Raw genomic sequence first — 21,130 nt, 5'->3', positions numbered from 1 at the left:
TCCCTCATGCCAGCCCAAAGTTCCGGTCAGTAAAAACCCTTACTCACTTATCATATCTCTATGCTCATCCTTCCTTCAAGGAGCTCAAGACAGCCTAGTAACTCATCATCCCCTCCCCCTGTGAGCTTTTAATGAGATAGATTCCATTCAGAGAGGAAGAAAGGAAGTTTGTATGTATGTACTGGTGGCATGACTGGCAATAAGAAATCTGAGTATCAATAACAAATCTGGGATGATTTAAAATAGGTTGTTTCTTGGATGGCAGACTGGCAATGAATGTCAAGTGCTATAGGCTATTTTTCAGAGGAAAGAAGTGGTGAAACCCCCTGTGAGTATTCCTTGGCTAAGAAACCCTAGAAATTCATGGGGTTGCCATAAGTAAGCAGGTGACTTGAAAGCACGTACACACAAACACACATCATTCAGAGATTATCCTACAAAGTCTCCCATACCCTGCCTGCATGAGCCAAATAAACCGGGCTCCTTGCATCCTATTTGCAAGGAGTCTGGATGACTCAGGGCCCAAATCCCGAGTCTAGTGTGAACAGCCCAGACAACATCTGGCCTATTCAGTACCAAACCTGGGGTATACCCTTTTAAAAGGGAATTTAAAAACTCTCCATTTGCATCAGTCCTTCCCAGAATCCCTTCATTCTGAGGATGTGTGGCTGTTTAAAATGCATCCCACTGTGCTGCCCAGCACAGCCACAGTCAATGTGAGTCGCTTACACTGAGGTCAGAAGGAGGCACCCAGCCATGTGATCAATGCTGAGCACCTCATTCTGATCTCACAAGCAAGCAACAAATGGTGGCTGCACCAGATGGTACAGTGGGATGCACATTTGAACAGCCGCCTGGCATCACAACAGAGGCCCCCAGGTACAAGGGAGAGGTCGGGGCAGCATTAGGGTCGGGATACTCTGGGATGTTCCTGGGGCATTTTGGCCTGTGCAGAGACCACCTCAGCTAGCTTTATGCTGAGGAACTCATGCTGTGTCTGCCCATTTCTAGCCCCACAGTGAACCACTACACCACACTGGGCTTCATTGACTCTTTAAAGTCTCATGTAGTAGGACAAAAACAAATTAAAACTAAGATCGTGCATCATCAGATGTAACTACAGAGATGGAACTCCATGGCTGTAACTACTTCTGACACTAGCCATCACCCCCCAAAAAAGCATTTTCAGCCAGTCAGCTCTTATCCCAAAGGGGTCACTAGGGGATTTAGTGGTGCGGTCCACACTGGGTGACACCCCAGAAGAGGGGTGACACCCAATATGGGCATCATTCCACTGCAGAGAAGGGATGAGTGCAGTTGGCACAAACATTCTTTTGAACCCTATTTTTTATCTTTTCGAACACTAGTTATTATTTAAAGGCAAGATGCACTGAAGGTGCAACTATAAGGATGGGGTGATGGAGCCAAATAAGAAATCAAAAGAAGCCCACAAAAGAGATAAGGTTTTTCTTTTGGTTGCTTCACAACCATTCACAACCCATTGTGAGCAGATAAACCATTGTTCTGGAGTAGGTTTTTATGTCTGCTCCCAAGTCCCAGCTGCCACTCAAATTGACATTGTAGCACTGAACTTTGGAAGGAGTAGCAGCCCCCCAAAAAAGCATTTGTTCTTTTAAAACAAGCCATGTCGGGGTTGGGGGAATCGACTATCTTTCTTAAACTTCTGTGTATTTTTAAAAACTCTTTTGTTAAAAAAAAAAATCTTGACAAATCTTCATATACTTTACCATTTGTTGTCTTTTAGGTGGCATGTGTGCAATTCCAAAAATCCAGTGTCTCCTTTTGTTCAACAGACTGTAGATAATGAAGAAGAAAATAGGGGTAAGCCGAAAGGAAGATATTAAGTAGGAGATTTATCGTTTCTGGCTAGAGGCTTTGGGTAGAAACATTAGAGACTTTATCATACCAACCTGTCTTCCTGCCACAATCACACTAGTTTAAGAACTGAAGCATAAATTTGGTATCGTTTTTTACCATGTTTTCTCCAAGGTTTGTGCTTTGGCAATCCATGGTTGCATGAACTGTTTTCCATACTGTCAAATGTTTGGGTGCTGGTGATGCCTGACTAATGTAATGTCATTTCTTTGCAGGGCACCCATCAAACAGAGGCCAATTAGAATTTACCAGAGAAGTTATTGCAAGAGAGTCTAGCTCTAGCACCCAGTTGTCACACACATCTACAGCATCTCAGCAAAGTGTGTTAAGTATGCATCTTGTATCTTTAGACATCAACAATGCTTCTATATGAGGCTTTGATTGTACCTTATATATGGAATGTATATGAAGTGTCCAGGTGATATTTGTGTGTTTTTCCATTGTATCTTCCATCTTTTTTTCCCAAAAACAGGCAGGGGATAAACTAGCTGCACAGCATCTTTTGCATGGTAACACAAGCCATTCATTTAGCAGCATTAAGACAGAAACTTTCTGAGTGTATGACTTGTTCAGTTGTGCCTTAGAATATGGCTGGTTTTCCCTCACTGGAGATATTTGACTGACGATGAATGGCCATTAATCAAAGATATTGCAGCTGCAGTCCACAATGAGTACAGAGTTGGACTGGATGACCACTAAAGGAACTGAAACAGCAGCAACTGGCTGCTGCAGGATGTTCTGGGTTTCAGTCTGAACTTGAAAGAAGATATCCAAGGGCTGAAATGTATCCCGAAATTGATTCAGTGTGTTGGATACCTATGCTCTGACTTTAATGAATGAGCCATCTCAATGACATGGAAGCCCCCAACCCCTCCTGCTTTCGGCTCAAATTCCATTGTTCTGTGATGACCAATTTCTGCTCTTTAAGATGAGTGGGCAATCTTTAGTGTTTGTATCTCTTTTTACTGAAAGTGTGTGTGGCTGCTCCTGCCCTCTAGAATGCCCTTCCATGAGAAGCAACGCTGGCCCCCTCTTTGCTTACCTTTTGTTGGCAAGCAAAAACAGCTCTATTCAGGCAGGCGTTTGATGTATAATCATGGGGTGGCTTGGGTATTTGTTATATAGGGTGGATACCATAGTTTTAGTGTGGCTTTAATGTCTGTAATTTTATACTGTTTTTAGATCATATTTTAATTGTTTTGTTGTATTATGTTTTTATTTTATATTTGTGAGCTGCCTTGGGTCCCTTCAGGGAGAAAGGCAGGATATAAATCAAGTTAATAAATAGAGGCATGTCAAGATTCTCCTTTGCTTCTTCTCTTTGCCAAATGAAGCCCTAAATTTGTACATTAAAAAATCCCTCCACTGGCTGATGTATTTGCAACTATGCTCCTTTATACACTACCAAATAATGACACTATAATACCCCTTTAACTGCCTTGGCTGCTTCCCATGACATCCTACAGTTTGGTCAGGGGCACTAGAACTCTCTGATTGCAAATTCTAAAGGCTCCCTCTTCAACTGCAAAGCCCAGGACTCCTTAAGATGGTAGCATGGCAGTTAAAATGGCACCATAGCACTATAATCGCATGTTATGAAAGGGCCCCAGAATACAGTGCTAGGTAATCAGAGCTCAGAAAAGTTATCCTTACAGACTACAGGTCTTCTGAGGGATTTGGGAATTATAGTCTAGAAAGGTAACTTTTTCAAGGTCCATGGATGGCAAAGCTTTAACTGAGTTGCTTGCTTTAGTCTGTTTAATACAGGTAACTAATTTTACCTGGTCAGTGGGAATCTTGGGCATGTAAGTTCATAACTCAGACCAAAAGTGTTTTCTTTGAGTCATGGCAAGAGGTATCATAGGTCCTGTCTGCACAGCGAGAATACTCCAGGAATAGCCTGGAGTATTCTGGCCCCAGAGTTGCCCTGACCTTCCCCTAGTACCCAGGGCACTCTGTTGCAATGCCAGGTGGCTGTTTGCATATGCAGCATTCTGTACCATCTGACACAGCCGTCACTGACATGTGTCACTTCACTCTGAAGTCAGAACAAGGCACTTAGCACTGATCACAAGGCTGGGTGCCTTGTTCTAACCTTAGAGCTAAGCAACCTGTGGCAGCCACACAAGGAGGCACAGTGGGACAGACATGTGAACAGCTGGCTGGCATCACAACAAAGGAGTTTGGATCCTCCAGGAAGATCCAGAGCAATTAGTAATTTTTTAAAAATTGTTAGGGGGGTAAACCCTACATTTGATGTCTTGCCTGTTCAGTCTGATGACTGTTCACACCAGACGCAGGGTTTGGTGCATATGTTGTCTGGATTCCCCACCAAGGGGACAGGGCAGGGGGGCATTTTATTTGGCCTGTGCAGACTGGAGCCAAGACCTTCTGCATACATTTGGACTGCATGATTCTTTTTACAAGGCTATAGCCCAATGAACTGTGTGCCTGGAAATTGTGAATCTGGAAGTCCCCTGTCTTAACCTCATGTCTGAGACTCCTTAGCCCAAACCGGCCATCCACAAGATAAAAGATAATAATATTGATTGACCTTGCAGGATTGTTGTAATGGTAACATCTATTTAATGCATCTCACCTGGCCTGGGCACTTAAATGCTTTGTTATTTCTTTTTCTTTTCCAGAAACCATATACAACTTTCCTGACCTAATACTGTTGGTCATTTTACGCTATATAATGTAAGTATGAGTGTGCAATTCTTGAAAGTATCTTGCTTTTTAATATGCAGGAATAAACAGCTTTCATCTCAGCAACTCATTTATGCTAGATGTCACCATTCTACCAGCTTGGGTAACATGATGCTTGCTGATATTAATTTTATTTGCTCCTAATTTAACGCTGGGGGCTTTTACTTTTACTTTTCTGTCCTCAGTACTTTGCAAATTTGATTTCCCTGACTAGAGATGTGACCGTTCACTTATTACATCCTCACATGCAAGAATGAATAATTTGGGGGGGGGGGGGGGGCATCCACTACCAGATTTAAAAAATGCAATTTTTGAAGATTTATTCACATCTTGAAAAAGAATATATTATTTTTTGCCAAAAAATCATTTTAAATAAACCCTTGGAATGTGGCCCAAAAACCTCCTGGTTTTTGCATGATGAAGAACATTTTTGCAGCAAAAATATTTTGTATTGAAATAATGTTATTTATTTATTTGCGCGTGTGTGATGAGGATGATGAGGATGATTAAAAATTTTGTGGAATGTAAAATGCAAAAAAAAAAAAATCTTGTGGCAGCCACTCTCATCAAGAAAAAGAAAAATTGCACGTTTCAGAATTCTTTACATCTTTATCTCTGGGAGAAAACTCTCTGTATTACAATCCCTGTCTCTGATCACTGTATATTTTGGCTGAGCAATTTCAGTTTGGGAACCACAACAAATAGCATAAGAGACATGGTAGTGATCTGAGCTGAGGCCAGAGCTATTTAAAAAGAGAGAAAGACAGGAAGTCTTGTTTTCTCTTTTTTAATTTCTCCAAATTAAAGGCTCAGGCTTCAGCTGATCACCCACAGAAGTAAAAACAGTATGGATAATCAAGCCAGCCACCTCCTTAAGCAAATACATATTCTTTAAGCCATGGCTCTCCAACACACCACCACATCACAGAAACCAAATGCACAGATGTAGAATGGAGGATATTTGGCTCAGCAGTGCTACATGTGAAAAGGACCTTGGAATTATTGTTAATCATAAATTGAACATAAGCCAGCAGTGTGGTGTTACAACAAAGAAGGCAAATATTATCTTAGCTTCCATAAATAGAAGCATAATTTCCAAGTTGAGGGAAGAAATCGTCCCCCTATATTCAACACTGGTCAGGCCTCATTTGTTGTATTGTGTTCAGTTCCGGAAGTCTCCTTTTAAGAAAGATATAGGAGCTTATTGCTCAGCATTTTAAAACGGCTCCAGCCTCCCAGGCTGGAGCCAAGACACAGGATGGAGGTGGGTAGTATTGCACATTAAATCACTGCCAAATCACTGGCTGCCATCAACTCAGGTCCAAGCTGCACTCCACCAGCACTTCTTAGAAGTCAGAAAGGTTGGACCCAGGCTGATGGCGGCTGGTGGTTCAGTTGCGATTTAATGTGCGATAATCGCCACCTCCATCCTGCATCCCGGCTCCAGCACAGGAGGCTGGAGCTGGTTTAAAATGCTGAGTGATAAGCTCCTAGATAAGTTTAAGAAAGTTCAGAGAAGGGCAAAAAGAATGAAAAGAGTTATGAAGAACAAAACATATGAGGAGAGGTTGAAGGAGCTGGACATGTTCAGCTTGGTGAAGAGAAGACTCTCTGTGTGTGTGTGTGTGTGTGTGTGTGTGTGTGTGTGACATGATCATATGCTTTAAATATGTCAAGGGCTACCACAAAGAGGAGCATGTAGGCTTGTTCTCTACTGCCTCTGAGGGTAGAACTAGTTCTAATGGTTTTAACTTATAATGGGGTAGATTTTGGCTAAACACTAGAAGGAACTTTTTCACAGCCTGGCAATGGAACCAGATGCCTAGAGAGGAGGAGGTGGGGTCTTTTTGTTTGGGTGTCTTTTAAAAGGGTCTGAACAGATATCTGCTGGGGTTGCCTTAGCTAGAGATCTTGCACTGACCATGATGCCCCACAGTCCCCTTTCCAATTTTATGATTCCATGAGCCCTGTGTTGATTTAGCAATGTTTGTAATTGAAGGAAAGTTGTTCCTTACTTAATACTCTGTAGACCGGCTTGAAAGGCCGGCTGGGGGTGGGAAGGTGGGGCAGAGTCAGGACGTAGCATCTACACGACACATGCCCCGCCTCCGCCTCCAGGGCAGCATGATGCCACATGCTGCACTGCACAGTGCACGGTGTCACAGTGCTCCTCTGCCACTGCATCCACATGACACAATGCTGAAAGAGTGCTGTAAAGCCATAGTGCCATGGCTATGGTGCCCTTTCCAGGGCACAAAAAGGAACCACTTTTTGCGGCACCTTTTCATGCCCTGGAAAGGCAGATCAGGGCTGCGGCGTGCAGTTGCCACAGCCCCAATCTGGCTATAAAAGAGGTGGCTGAAGGCTGCCCATTCGGGGCTGTGTGCTCAGCCCTAAGAGTATACCTACACTATGTAGTTACATTAGTTTGATACCATTTTAACTGTCATGTTTTCATCTGAATAATCCTGGGATTTGTTGTTTAAAATTCTCTGCTACAGCACTCTAGTACTATAATTCTCTGACCGTGGTATGTTAAGAGTTATTATATCTCAGGGCCTGGCCCCCTTCACTGGTCCTTAGAGTGAGGGGGAGGAATCTCTGGGTAAGCATGTTAACTTGAAAAGTCTGTGTATATACATTTTCTTCATTTGTTATACTTGGTGTGTGATTTATTTGAATGGCATACAATGTGCAGTTGGTGTTGAGGTTATAGCCCAATGAACTGTGCCTACACAGTTTCTGTTGTATCAAAATCGGCTGCCAAAGCCCTGTTGGATTATTATTATTATTATTATTAACCTTTATTTATGAAGCGCTGTAAATTTACACAGCGCTGTACATGCAATCCTTTTAGTTAGACGGTTCCCTGCCCTCAGGCTTACAATCTAAAAAGACATAACACAGAAGGAGAAGGGAGTGGTGACGGGAAAGGGTAAGAGGTCCAGCAGTTCCTCTCAACCTCCGAGGCCTGGACCAAGGCAGATGGACTGGAGGGAGGGCTTGGCTTCAAAATGGAAGGTTAATCATTATCCAGGGAAAATACATACTCACAAGTAGGAGAATGGGTGATAGTCAGGTGGCAGCGCAGCAGCAATTTTGCATGCGGTAAAATCAGTTTTAACCTGTTCCAGTCCGATCCTGTCCTGTGCCTGAGTTGGCATGAAAATTACATACGATAAACTCCGAAGACTGCTTCAATTAAGACTCAGCCTCCTTTAGGGGATTTCACAAATGGAAGTTCTGAATCTCTATGATTCTATAATTCTATAATTCTTGGGCCTCCCTGAGACTAATTTTTGCAAAGTAAGGCAAACTGGCAATATGCAAGTTCCATAGCTTAACCCACCCATTCCCGACTAATTACATATAAAGGTACACTCAGATATGTATACACCAGTGCCTAAGCCGTGGCTAACTACAGGACAGTTTCAAAAGGAGGAGCAGCTCAGTAGAGCCTGCACTCACCATCTGTGCTAAATGTTTCATGTGTTTGTCCTCTGGCTGTAAGGTGTGGTTGCTTAGATGTGTCTCCACAATGGATGACTGAGCAAATGGGGAAAGTTTTAGAGACAGCATGCATGGGGTAAGAGTCATGCAGGAAACTCTTACTGTCTAAAGCCCTGTTGCTCTGCTAGTAAAAGGATAAAGGAAGTTAAAGAGATAGCTTGGTTGGGAAGCACTTTTCAACAATTATAAAGGGCTCCTCCCTACGTCAGTCCTGACGTGGCAATTCTAGTGTGAATACTATGTAGGAAAGGTACCCATGTCTTTTTTTTCTAATTGAAAGTGCCTCATATTCAGCTAGAGAAAGTGACATATAGACTGAAGCAGAATCAGTAGCAATGGAGACTTTAGTAGTACACAAGAACTAACCTCAGGGCCTGTTTGCAGGGTGACCACAACAGATTTTTCCCCCTTCTAGACTGTAAAACTGTGAGCCAGAGGATAGAAAATCAAACATTTGCCTGCTACCTCATCTTTAGAAAACACCTCCCTGTAGCATGAGTGTGTGTGTGTGTGTGTGTGTGTGTGTGTGTGTGTGTCTGATGTGTCATTTTGCCATAGAAATTGACACCACGAATCACATGCTGTGCCATTTAGTCTAGCTGTTTGGAGACCTCAGAAACATTACAATTTTTTTTTTTACTACAAGAGATTCTGGAAGCTATAGTTCAACAAAGTAACTTTCCAAAGTTCTATGTGCTTAAAACAAAAATGCCCACCATGCAAGGCCAAACAATGTCAACAAGATCATTTGGGGACTTTGGCCTTCAGTAGTAAAGCTCACCAGAAGGCTTCAGAAAGTCTCCAGTTCAATCCTTTCCATCTCCAGGCAGAGCTAGGAAATATCTTTGTCAGAAACAGAGTTTGCAATTATTTCCATTTTGGGACAAGAACTCCCAGGATCCCCCAGGCAGTGTGGCTGTGACTCTAGTGTAAAATCCGGAACGACAGCTGCCCATTACTATTAACAAATAGTAAGGTAATACAGATCCTAATGAACCTACTTCTCTTTCTCCCCTTTCATGTCTATTATCTGTTCTACCATGGGTTGATGGGACTTCATTGCACTGTGCATTTTCCTCCTTCATGTGACATAATTATCAGTGGGGCAATGATGTCATTTGGGGCATTGTCTTATGCCAGACATTTTCAAGGAAGGGAGGAAGGAGAGACAGAGATGAAGGAGGGGGAGCTCATGTAACATCTAATAAACTATCAGGAACTATGTGTTTGTTTCTTTTCTCTTTGGACCACAGTCATACTTCTAGGGATGCCAGAGGATGCTCTACACTATTGTCAGGACTCCTTCTGTAGTTACTGCCACTTCCCAAGACTTGTTCTGTCTGGTTCCATTCAGTGACAAAACTGCCTTGTTTCCCCTACAGAGGCCAGTGCACTGTGAAGAAAGTGATAGCAGTTGTGATAGTTTTTGTGATCATTTATGGTGAGTATAGTCAGTTTGCCCATCATAATTTTAAGGATGAGTCACCCAAAGGTCTACTGGTTTGTTCACTGACCTAATATAGTGAAGCCATAACAACAGGAGAACAAAACTGTGCTTAGTTCTAGTCCAACTGAAGGTCAAAGATCTCACATTAGCAAAGATAAAACTGGATGGATTAGGGAGACTGGCCTGCTATTAGGTAGAGCGTTGCAGTTGTTCCAAGCAGCAAATACCAGGAGTCATGAAAAGATGGGAAATGCCAGTTCTACATTTATTATAATCATGTTTTTCTTTACACGGAAAAGGAAGAGTGTTAATGGGATATTTTTTTTGCCACAGGTGCCAACCAGGACATTAAAACTATTTGCCTTGGCTGTAGGGGGAAATTCTGGTGCATTATTGTTCTGCCTAGAGTTGCCAAACTGATAACCAGAGCAGGCTCCTGTGCCTTTAAATAGTCATGCAGAAGAACAAATTTTAGCATTTGTTGTTTGTCATACAACCTGGTAACAAGCAACACCTACTGAAATTCTCTCTTCAATGTACAGGAGCACCCTCCAGCATTTACTCTCACAACCTTAATTCTACCTCATGAAGCACAGACGCTCTTCCGTCAAAACCCAGATGCCTTCACATCCCTCTCTCTCTGATTCTATAACAGCAGTTTTGGATGGCATGCAAAAGTTACTGCCTTACTATGGAATTAGTGCCGTTTGACACTCCTTTAACTGTCATGGATCTATCCTAGGGATTCCTGGGATTTCGAGTTTGTTGTGCCACCAGAGTGCTCTTGACAGCAAAGGCTATGTATCTCACAAAAGCACAAATCCTAGAATTCGATAGCACTGAGCCATGACCAACTTGGTCTCAAACTTCATTCATTTTACAGTGAAGATGCGGCCTGAGAATCAGTGCAATGTAGTCATTTGGACTCTGGGAAATGAAGCTTCAAATCCCCCCTCAGCCATCTCTAATTTTCGCTCTGGCACCTCTGTCTGTTTTACAGAGCTTGAGAGCCAGCATGGTGTAGTAGTTTGAGTGCTGGACTACAACTCAGGGAGGCTAGGGTTCAAATCCCCATTCAGCCACAAAAAAACACTAGGTGATTTTGGGCAAATCACATTCCCTCAGCCACAGAGGAAGGCAATGGCAAACTTCCTCTGAATAAACCTTGTCAGGAAAATGTATGATAGGATTGCATTAAGTTGAAAACAATTTGAAGAACATCACATGCAAAGATCCTGTGGGTTTAAACAGAGGCTGGTATGTATTTCTAGACACTGCAGAATTTTTCTTTTACAGTAAACACCTTTGGCACTTGCTGTGATGGTTGTTATTGATGATCAACAAGCATTATTTACTTATCTCCTACAGGTGCCATTTATACCTATTGCCAATACCAGAAATCAACAGATGTTTTTGCATCAAAGGTGAGCATCAAAGGTGGGCTGGAGAGGACGACCCTGATGTCAAACTAAGAAGCAGCTATTGCCAGTTAGAGTAGCCCTTTGTCAGGAATTATGGAAACTATGGTCAAACATTGGGAGAGTTTCTACCTCTGTTCTAGGCAAAGGTATGAACAGGTCGGTTGGTGGGTTCTCCATCATGACTTCTTCAAGTGGGTAAAAAGAGAATGTAATGTATATGCTAGGTCTTAGGCAGAGCTTGGAAAAGTTATTTCAGAGGGAAGAAATTACAAATGGCAGGGGAATTCTGGGAGTTGTAATTGTATGACTTTAAAAAACTCTGCTTTTAGATAAGGGATGTCACAAAAGCACTGTGCACAGAGGACAGGTTATTTTGCCCAACTTCCAAACAAGGCAGGGAGTGATGGCAAGGAAATACATTTGCAGTGCATTAGACACCTAAGGCAAAAGGGAAGTGAGGGCACTGGATGGGCTGCTGAAACAGGTTTCAGTGTATAGTATAGACACATATTAAAGTGAAAATTTGCCCCTTTTGTTCATTAAAAAAATCAGGCTTGTAGGGCTGAGGAACTTTGACCCTGGACAGGGTCTTTTTTCCTCAACAGGGAAAGAGTCTTTCAAGAAAAGAACTGAGAGGAAAGGTGCTGAAACACTAGCTTCGTGCCCATGTTGGCTGGTGTTTGTTACATGAATGGCATGCTTCTTTTCTTAACTTGTTTGGATGTGTTATTGAATCCTCTCTCCTGTCCTATGCATTTCCCAAAGCCCACCTTCCACAGGTTCCAACAAAGCCACTGATACTCAGGTCTGTTCAGCCATCTGCACTGTATCTATGAAATCAGCGTGCATGTACATACCCATACATATAGAGAGAGGCCATTTCATCAAACAGAACCTATAATTTGCCACTGGCCATATTGATGATCTCTTTAGTAAGATGCAAGGTGGCAGCATGATTACACCTTAAAAACATGGATACACTAGTCCTACAGTGGCTTAGGCCAGGGGTGGGCATTTTCTAGAAACTGGAGGGCCTACCACCCAATTTTCAGCAGCTCTAGAAGTCATCACCGTGGCTGCCATTTTAGCTGATAAGCCATGTCGCATCACTTCCAGTGAATTTAGCTGATAAGCCATGTTGCATAACTTGTATCGAATATTTCAGGTTATGGTGTTGTTTTGAGAGGATGGACAGCATTTTATGTGTTTTACAGCTGGGTTTTTTGGCTAGGAAAAAAAATCCAAGAGGATTTAGGTTGATTTTTAAAAAGCATTATGGGGGGCAGAGGTCATTGGGGTCTCAAAAGCTCTACTAGATACCCCTAAGGGCTGCATGCCACCTATAGGCTGCATGATTCCCACCCCTGCCTTAGGTCTAAATCACTTGTTAGTCTAACCTCGAGTATACTCACTGAATCAATGGGAACTTGGTAAAGCAACTCTTGCATAAGCTGTATGGACTCAGTGGATCCACTCTAGTTGTGATTTAGGCCTAGTACATTCCTACTTCCATGTCAGTGGACTATGAAACCCAATTTCCAGGTCCAATCTTCAAGGGCACTATTTAAAATGCTGAGCTTTATCATCCAAATATGCTCAGCACCTAGGATAGCTCCTTTAAAGTTAACTTGTGAAGGCTGCACAGACAGCCCCAAAGGGATAGCATGCAACTGCCCCTTTTATAGATCAGGGCCACAGCAACTGCACACCATGGCCCCGATCTGGCCTTTGCAGGGCGCAAAAAGGAACCGCAAAAAGTGGCTCCTTTTTGTGCTCTGCAAAGGGCACAACAGCCATGACACCACAGCTTTATGGCATTCCTTCAGTGCTTCATACGAATGCAGCACCGGAGGAGCGCCGTGACGTCTTGCACCATGCGCGCAATGTCATGCCGCCTTGTGGCAAAGCTGGGACATGCGTCATATAGACACAATGCACTGACTCCACCCCCAATCCAGCCTTTAAGACCGGTGTGCACAGGGCCATAGTAGCAACCAGTCACTATTGCAGCACAACACTCACACCATGCTTGGCATCAAGAATAGCTGTGCCGTATGCGCTCCTAACTTTCCACTCTCTTCCCCCACTCCCACTGTCTTGTTCTGGAAAAAAGACAAACAAATTCAAAACCAGGTCAACCAAGGACTTAATCACATGGGGCAAATCGGGGGTTTAAACAGGCATCTTCCAGGGACATGTGATAAAGTCCCAATACAATTGTAAGCAACAATCCTGCCTGAAGAAATGAGAATCACTTGCCTTTAAAAGCTCACATATCTTGTTAATGTTGAGGTCTTTCTGCTTATTTTTCCCCCAATAGGAGTTGGCAAAAGTTTATGAGGATGAGCTGAAATCACTATGGTAAGAGGATTTTAAAGCCACCACCTTTCTTAAACCCATCTATCATTAGGCTAGGTATTATATCTTTCTGGGGAGAAAACAGACTCTGCATTCATACTGCAGAAACTAGGTTAAATGAGGCATAAAGCCTTACTGAAAGCTTACTTCTGGGAGCAGAAAACTACATGTTCCATTTGTGGGTACCACATGTTTAAGCCTGCAGTCCTCTGCCCACTGATTTGGGAATAACTCTAAGAAGATATGTGTGATGTTGTGCTAGAAGGCACACCTGACACTGTCATGCTAGGAATTTTGAACTATTTGATTTATGTTTATGTTTATGTTTAAAATCAGCTCTTTGGCTGGTCATCAGAAGGACAAGCCAGCCATAAAGGGGAATACACAGTTTCTCCAATTAATAACTTCTTCTCCAGTGGGATTTCCTCATAGACATATGCTCCAGCAACCAAGGTCAAACTATACATTTATCATCTTATTCAGAAGAGGTGCTCCCTAATGTGATGAAAGAGTTCCATAGCACATGATTGCCCATACCTATGTAACTTGCATTTACAGGGCTGGCATTTCTGATTGGACATTAGAAGGTAAACATGAGCTCAATTTGCAAATCCGATCACCGAATCATATATCAGTGAGAAAATCCTGATCTGAAGTGGAGAAACATGTTAACTGCAGGAGATACACCTTACTTTTCAGAAGTTATGGGAAATCTGATGCTATGTCACTGAACAGTCTTTCACCACTTGAGAGAACATCTTTCTGAAAACTGTGGTAAATGGAATTTAGCTTTCTAATTGGGACTTCTGAGTTTGGATTTGAAGAAGCCATAACCCACAAACATTTGCAGAATTTTTCTTGTATGACAGTGGCACGGTAGATTGGGGAATGGAGTCCTGCCAAACAAGTGATCTCTAATGCTTCCCTTTCCTCTTTCCAAGGAAGTCTCAAAAGGCCCTTGAAGAACAATTCCAGGAAATTGAACCTCTTAAACACCAGATAGAACATCTTCATGCCGAAATCACAAGGGTCAATGAAAGCCTCATAGATTCTGTAAAGCAAATCCTCAGAGAAAGTGACATCCCAGGGGAGAAGAAAGACGTAGGAAACTGCACTTTGTTAATTTCTATTTTATACAATGCCATACTACCTATGCTGCTGTCATAACCTGCCGATGTTTTAAAACCTAAGAGACATTGATCCAGCTTTCTTCCCATGCCCTAACATAATGTCTCTGAAATAAGTGTTTTAAGTTGGTATTAATTTTTATTTTATTATTTATACGCTGCCTTTCTCCTGGATTAAGACCTAAAGAGGCTTGCCGAAAAATAAACTTCTTTTTTTAAAAAATACAATTTTAAAACACCATTAAAATCATCAAACTAAAATAACATGTTAGAAACAGCATGACATCATTAAAAAGCATACAAAGATTTTTTTAAAAAAGAAAGCACTTTCCCATAAGGAGCCTCCTTGCCAGAAATTACTCATTAAAAGGCTTCTGCCAGGGAAGGAGAGCAGAGTTTTTGAAAGCCACTTGCTTAAATACCCTAAAAACACCATAAACTTAAGCAGTGTCAGCCCTGGTTAGTACTTGGCTGGGAGACCAATCATGAATACCAAGTGTGTGGCACTGAATATTCTTTGCCTAACAAAATCCTCTGAAATTCATGGGGTCGCCCTATGTTAACCAGCAAATGGAAAACACACACATTCTGATTAACGTGGACTGAATCTGCACTCCAGAAATAATCCAGTTTGACACTGCTTTAACTGTCATGGACCCATCCTATGGAATCTTGAGATTTCTGGTTTGCTGTGGCACCCAAGCTCTCTGACTGAGCCATAGCAGCTAAAGCAGTGTCAAGCTGCATTGTTTCTGCAGTACAGATGCAGCCAAAGTCACTGTGTTCCTGGGTATTACTTCTTTAACAGAAAATTTGTACTAGAGGTACTGTGGAAATAAAATGGAAAGATGTTAGGGAGTAAATTCCTGTATAATAATAAAATAATAAATAAAAATTTTATTTATATACCGCCCTTATAAAACCAGGGCGGTGTACAACATTCACAAGATTACACGATACAAAAAACCAAATACATCACGCACACACAGAGAGAGCAGCTCAACATGTTTCAAAACTAACATTATGCACATGTAAAATGAAGGAACCTGGACAGATGAGCCTGAATAAAAAATGGTTTTGACTTTCTAAAGACCACTTGAGTGCTTTTTCCAAAACATATCCAGGGATGACATTTTCTTTCACCAGTCTTCACTTTTCTTATGATTTCAATTTTTGCAGCCAGACTTATAGATCTATGCTTCTTTAACATGCTGGGTGAATCTAATGAGGCAGGCTTATCTGCTTTCCTCTTTTCTCCTGTGTTGCTGTCAATGCATGCTCAGTTAAGGATTTTGGAGGCAGCTGCTGTTTACCTTGCCTATGATAGGCTGGCATAAATGGTTACAGTAGGAATGGATAGAGTAGAACCCTGTTTTTTCCACATCTCACTCTTCACTGCATTGTTTACGACAGACATGCTGCTCCATCCCAATGCCTCACCATCCTCCCAATGCAGAGGCTGCTAAAAACAGTTTCCAGAGGACAAGGAGGAAACGGGGGCTGAGTGGACACAAAAAGACTTTGTAAAAATGGAGCTTCTTTGTCAGACACTATGGCCCCATACGGATAGGCCAAAATAAAGCAGCTTCGGGTCACTTTGGAGGTATGCTGTTTAAATGATGCATGCATCCTAAGAGTCCAGAAGCTGTACCAAAGAACTGGAGCGTGGCTTTGGCACGGCTTCCGGACTCTTAGGAGACATGCGTCATTTAAATCGCATACCTCCAAAGTGACCCGAAGCAGCTTTATTTTGGCCTGTCTGTATGGGGCCCTTGTTATCTGAAGTGTGCCTGCATCTTAAATTTATGAAGCATGATACATACTTAGGGTCTCTTAACAGTTCATGGATAACTTCAAAACTGTGCTGACTGATTCCTGAATAATGCATTCTTGCTTAAGAAGCTCTTTTTCTGAAACAGATCAATGCCTAGCACACTTTGCAAGAATCACAGCAACCAGTAGGTACTAGGCAGGACTGCTTCTTGAAGTTCTTAGACCATTCATAATTCATGTTGTAGAATGCATGCCATTGATATCTACAATAACCATGCCTTTCAACTAACCTGATGGTTCTTCCCCTTCTTCACAGGAAGTGCTTGAGATGATTAAAAAAACATTTAAGAAGCTTTATGAAGATCATGTACAAATGGCTGACTGGGCTCAAAAAACATTAGGTAATAGCAAACTATCATCTGTTTGTATACTTTGCCTCAATTAAGTACGTCTTTCTTTCTTTCTTTCTTTCTTTCTTTGCAGCTTATCAAACCCAGTAAGGTGGCTATCCCAAGCATGCACTTTGAACAAAGTTGGAAAATGTGTTGCTCTCCAAATATTGCTGAACCACACTTCCCTTTACTCCTCACAACTGGCTACAAACGCTAAAGGTGATGGGAGATGCAGTGTGACAATATTTGGAGGGGAAATGACATTCTATTGAAATCCATGGAATTTGCTTCGGAGCAAACATGTAGGGCTATGTTGAAAGTGATTTCAAGTGGCTCAAAACATACTGACACTGTACATTACTTGTCTAAGCACAATTGGTTCTCCATATCCACAAATTCAGAGATTCAGTGATCCACGGTTTGATTTTTTTAAAAAAATTTATAAATTCCAAAAAGCAAACCTTGATGTTGCCCTTTTATATAAGGGACCATTTTACTACACCATTGTATTTAGTGTCACTTGAGCATCCACAGATTTTGGTATCCAAGGTGGGTCTTGGAACCAAACCTCAGCGGATACCAAGGGCCCACTATATGTTATAAAGTATACACAGGGTTGCCTCATAAATGCTGACCTAGAGGCTAGAAGAGAGGAGCTGCCAAAGAAAAATGGTAAAGGGGAGAAGGGTTCCTCTGCTGGCCAGCTTTTGCTCTTTTTAGCTTTTTCTTCTGCTATGAGACCTTGAGACTAGAAGGAAGCCAAGATGGAAAGAAAATTGGTCTTGGGAAATTGGCAGGGAGAATTAGTGTATCCACATTGCCTAAGCAAAATCATTTGATGTCAATTTAACAGCTGCTTCTGATGGAATCTTAGGATTTCTGGTTTGGTGAGGTATTTGGGCTTGTTTAATGTACTCCCCCAAAGCACAGCACTAGAGTTCTCTGGATTTACTTCATGAAACTACAAATCCCAGGGGTCAGTAATGTGAAGCTGTGACATTTAAAGTGGTATCAAAGAGCCAAATAACTGTATAGATACACTTGAATTGAAACTACAAATCCCCGGATTCCATCTCATGAAGCCATGACAGTTGTGGTATCAAAGGGCTATAACTGTACACTTTCAGGTTAAAAGTTAGGCATCCTCATACCAGACAGTTTTTGTCTATCAGTAACCTGACATTAGTGTCCCTATATAGCCTTATTCACTTTTTTTCTGCAAACCATGTTAAATCAATACACCAAACAAGGGGATGTACTAGTTCACCCACCTTCATTCTGTTGCTCCTCTCATGAGGAGACGGGTGCAAGTCTGAACAAGAGAGCTTACTCTGCATCTAGACGTGTGGCACACTGTAGAATTAAAATAGTTTGATACCACTTTAATTGCCATGACTCTATCCTACAGAATCCTGGGATTTGTAGTTTGGTGAGGTATTCAGCCTGGTCTGTCAGTGAGCTCTGTGCCTCACCAAACTACAAATCCCAGGATTCTATAGGATGTAGCCATGACAGTTAAAGTGGCTTTAATTTGGCAGTGTGGCTACATCCTAAATCTCCATGTGAGTGAGAAATTCATTTTTATAGGGACCAAATCATGTGGAAAGTACTCAGGAACAGGGGAAATGCTCCTTTTCAGATTTGCCACTCTCAACCTGAACAGAGCTTTTGTTGAACTTGGGGTTGGAACATGATTTTGTTTAGGTAATGTTTAGTTCAGCAACCAATAGGACCCCTTTTAAAAGGGAAATAAGACCATAGGAAAGGAGAAAACCAAAGAAGACAACAAGGGAGTTTTCTTCTGGACCTTAAAATACTCATTTTTGTTTGAAAGCACTTCCAGCAGCTCTTTACCTCAAGGGGTGAGAATCATGCAGCCCTCCAGATCTTGTTGGACTGCACATTCCAGCAGCCCTAACCAGCAGAATCAATAGTGAAGAATGATGGAAGTTGCAACTACCTACCGTACCTCTGGAGAGTTGCATGATTGCCATGCCTGATCAGTTAGTCTTTGAAATACCAGTGGAGACGGATCCTCACTTATAGACCTCTAGTATGAAAAAAGGTATAGTGTTGTGAGTTAGACCTGTTGAATGCACAGTTAAGAACATTCTTTACCAAAGAACTTCACCTAGTGGAGCTGAAAACAGATAGCACATGTCTGTTGATAAGAACCAACACAGCTGTCTCTATTTGAGAACTTTGCTTGGCAAGTGTGGCTTTGGGGACTGTTAGTATATATACTTTCACTTCAAATTGATACTGGCAGGGGTTGTAAAGGGGAGTAAAATTGGACTTGAAGCTTTACACTGAACGTGCAGAGTTCCAGTGGCTGGGACCATGTTTTGGAGAATTACGGATCCCTAACCACAGCCATGGTGGAATAGTTTGAGTATTAGACTAGGTTCTAATCTGCACTGCAAAAATAATCCAGTCTGACACTGCTTTAACTACCATGACTCCATACTATGGAATTGTGAGATATGTAGTTTGTTGTGGCACCAGAGCTCTCTGACAGAGAAGGCTTAAGTATCTCACAAAACTTTTTAAAAGCCCAGAGGATTCCATAGCATTAAAGCATAGCAATCAAGATGATGTCAAACTGCATTATTTCTACAGTGCAGATTAGACCTAGGACTCTTGAAGACTTGAATCCTTGGTCAGCCAAAGAGATCCACTGCGATGATCATGGGCAAAGCATACTCTGTCAGCCTAAGAAGAAGGCAGTAACAAACCACCTCTGAATAAATCTTGCCAAGAAAACCCTAGGATAGGTTTGCCTACATCAGAGCTGAGTTGAAAGCACATAGCAACAACAAATCAGATATATGACAAGGAGTTAAGTGAGTGAAGAGCTTAGAAAGGTTACCTTTTTGGACAACCCAGTATTCCCTAGCTAGGATAGCTAGCTTTTCCAAGCTCTGTGTGAGTGCTGAAGTGATGTTGATTAACAGGTCACTCCCTACCTTTGCCTTCAGGAGAAAGAAACTGCTTTCTTTTGTGACTTCATTTTTCAACAAAAAACTTTCTGAGAAGCTGATTTAACATGGACAGTGATAGACAGAATTAACAGGGACAGCAGTATGGATAGTGATCAGTAGAACTGATGCAAAATTTCTGTATGCCTTGCCAGTCAATGGAGTTGGCACTTGCGTTTAATTTCTTTCTTTCTTTCTTTCTTTCTTTCTTTTTATAAAAAATAAAACTGTAGGAGCCACTATTGATCAAAGGAGGACGTCACGGACTTACGAACCTGAGAATGTGCAGGACTGTTGGTTTAAGTCATTTTTCATATCAGCAGCCAACCCCCCTGATACTATTCTACAGGTATTGTATGCTATAGAAAGAAGTTCAGAACAATATTTTGGAACAATAAATATATGTGATCATGCCAGTTTTCATAGGTGGCACTGCAAGGTGACACAGTTGGACAAGAACCCCACTCAGTGAATGTTTCTGCTTTATCCCATTTCCTTCTGCTGACACTGTAAAAGGAAGGAGGGATGGCTCAAGACATTTTGCCATCTGAAGCAAAGGACAAGCTGGTCTCTCTCCTCCCTCCACCACAATTCTAAAGAAACCGAGAGGCTTTATGTTTACTCTTACTTCAAAAGTGGCACAGGGTTAGTTTTAGAAATGGAGGACATGCTGTGCAAATATCTCCATTTTATCCAAGAGGGGAATGGGCAGATTCTGGAGGAATAGCAAGGGAGCTTCCTGCTTCCTCCTTCTTTGGGATGAATGGGTCTTAAGAGAAAAGAAACAAAGCACCTGTGTGTCCAACACATACACACACAAAGAAAGGCAGGGGCTAGTCTTAAGATCAGTTAAAATAATAAATGGATTACTTTTCACAGAGTTGCCATACTGTGCATCTCTTAAAGTTTTAGGCAAAATATCTGGCTCCTTCTGTCAGGAACAAAAGATAGACTTTCCCAAAATAATGAGGATGCCAAATAAAATCACAGCAAGCATGACATAGTGGTTTGAGAGTTGGACTATGACTCTGGAGACCAGGGTTCAGTTAGCTGCTCAGCCAGAAAACCCACTCAGTGATCTTGGGCAAATCACATGCTCTCAGCCTCAGAGGAAGGCAATGGCAAACCTCTTCTGAACAGAACGATATAACCATGTTAGTCTGTGGAATGAGTACATAGAGAGATCTTGTAGCACCTTTGAGGGTAACTGAAAGAAAGAAATTGGCAGCATGAGCTTTCATAGGCTTCAGTCTACTTCCTCAGATGATCATGCCAAGAAAACCTCATAATAGGGTCACCTTAGGGTTGCCATAAATTGGAAATGACTTGAAGGCACACAACAACAACAACAACAACAACAACAACAACAACGCCCTCACATTGAATGTCTTTCACTGTGGAGTGAAGAAAACTCATTTTTGCCAGTGGCGTATTAAACCGTACTGGCAAGTCAGAAAGACTGAAGCCAGAACTTAACACCTCTAAAAAAGACTCTCTTCTCCTCCTCATTGTTACTACA

General features: G+C 41.9%; 1 protein-coding gene across 1 annotated transcript in view; it reads left to right on the top strand.

The window, feature by feature from the left end:
* LOC121920535 overlaps window positions 1-21,130 on the top strand; it is a 34,676-nt gene that overhangs the window by 5,310 nt on the left and 8,236 nt on the right. Inside the window, exons 2-10 of the mRNA XM_042447668.1 lie at window positions 1,766-1,842; window positions 2,112-2,216; window positions 4,542-4,596; window positions 9,498-9,556; window positions 10,931-10,986; window positions 13,304-13,344; window positions 14,283-14,442; window positions 16,558-16,642; window positions 19,845-19,960. Of these exons, the coding sequence (XP_042303602.1) occupies window positions 1,766-1,842; window positions 2,112-2,216; window positions 4,542-4,596; window positions 9,498-9,556; window positions 10,931-10,986; window positions 13,304-13,344; window positions 14,283-14,442; window positions 16,558-16,642; window positions 19,845-19,960 (754 nt within the window). The remainder of the gene's footprint in view (window positions 1-1,765; window positions 1,843-2,111; window positions 2,217-4,541; window positions 4,597-9,497; window positions 9,557-10,930; window positions 10,987-13,303; window positions 13,345-14,282; window positions 14,443-16,557; window positions 16,643-19,844; window positions 19,961-21,130) is intronic.

Source organism: Sceloporus undulatus, chromosome 2 (genome assembly GCF_019175285.1).
Source record: "Sceloporus undulatus isolate JIND9_A2432 ecotype Alabama chromosome 2, SceUnd_v1.1, whole genome shotgun sequence".
In the NCBI taxonomy this organism is placed as follows: Eukaryota; Metazoa; Chordata; class Lepidosauria; order Squamata; family Phrynosomatidae; genus Sceloporus; species Sceloporus undulatus.
This window is presented reverse-complemented; position numbering and strand designations above follow the sequence as displayed.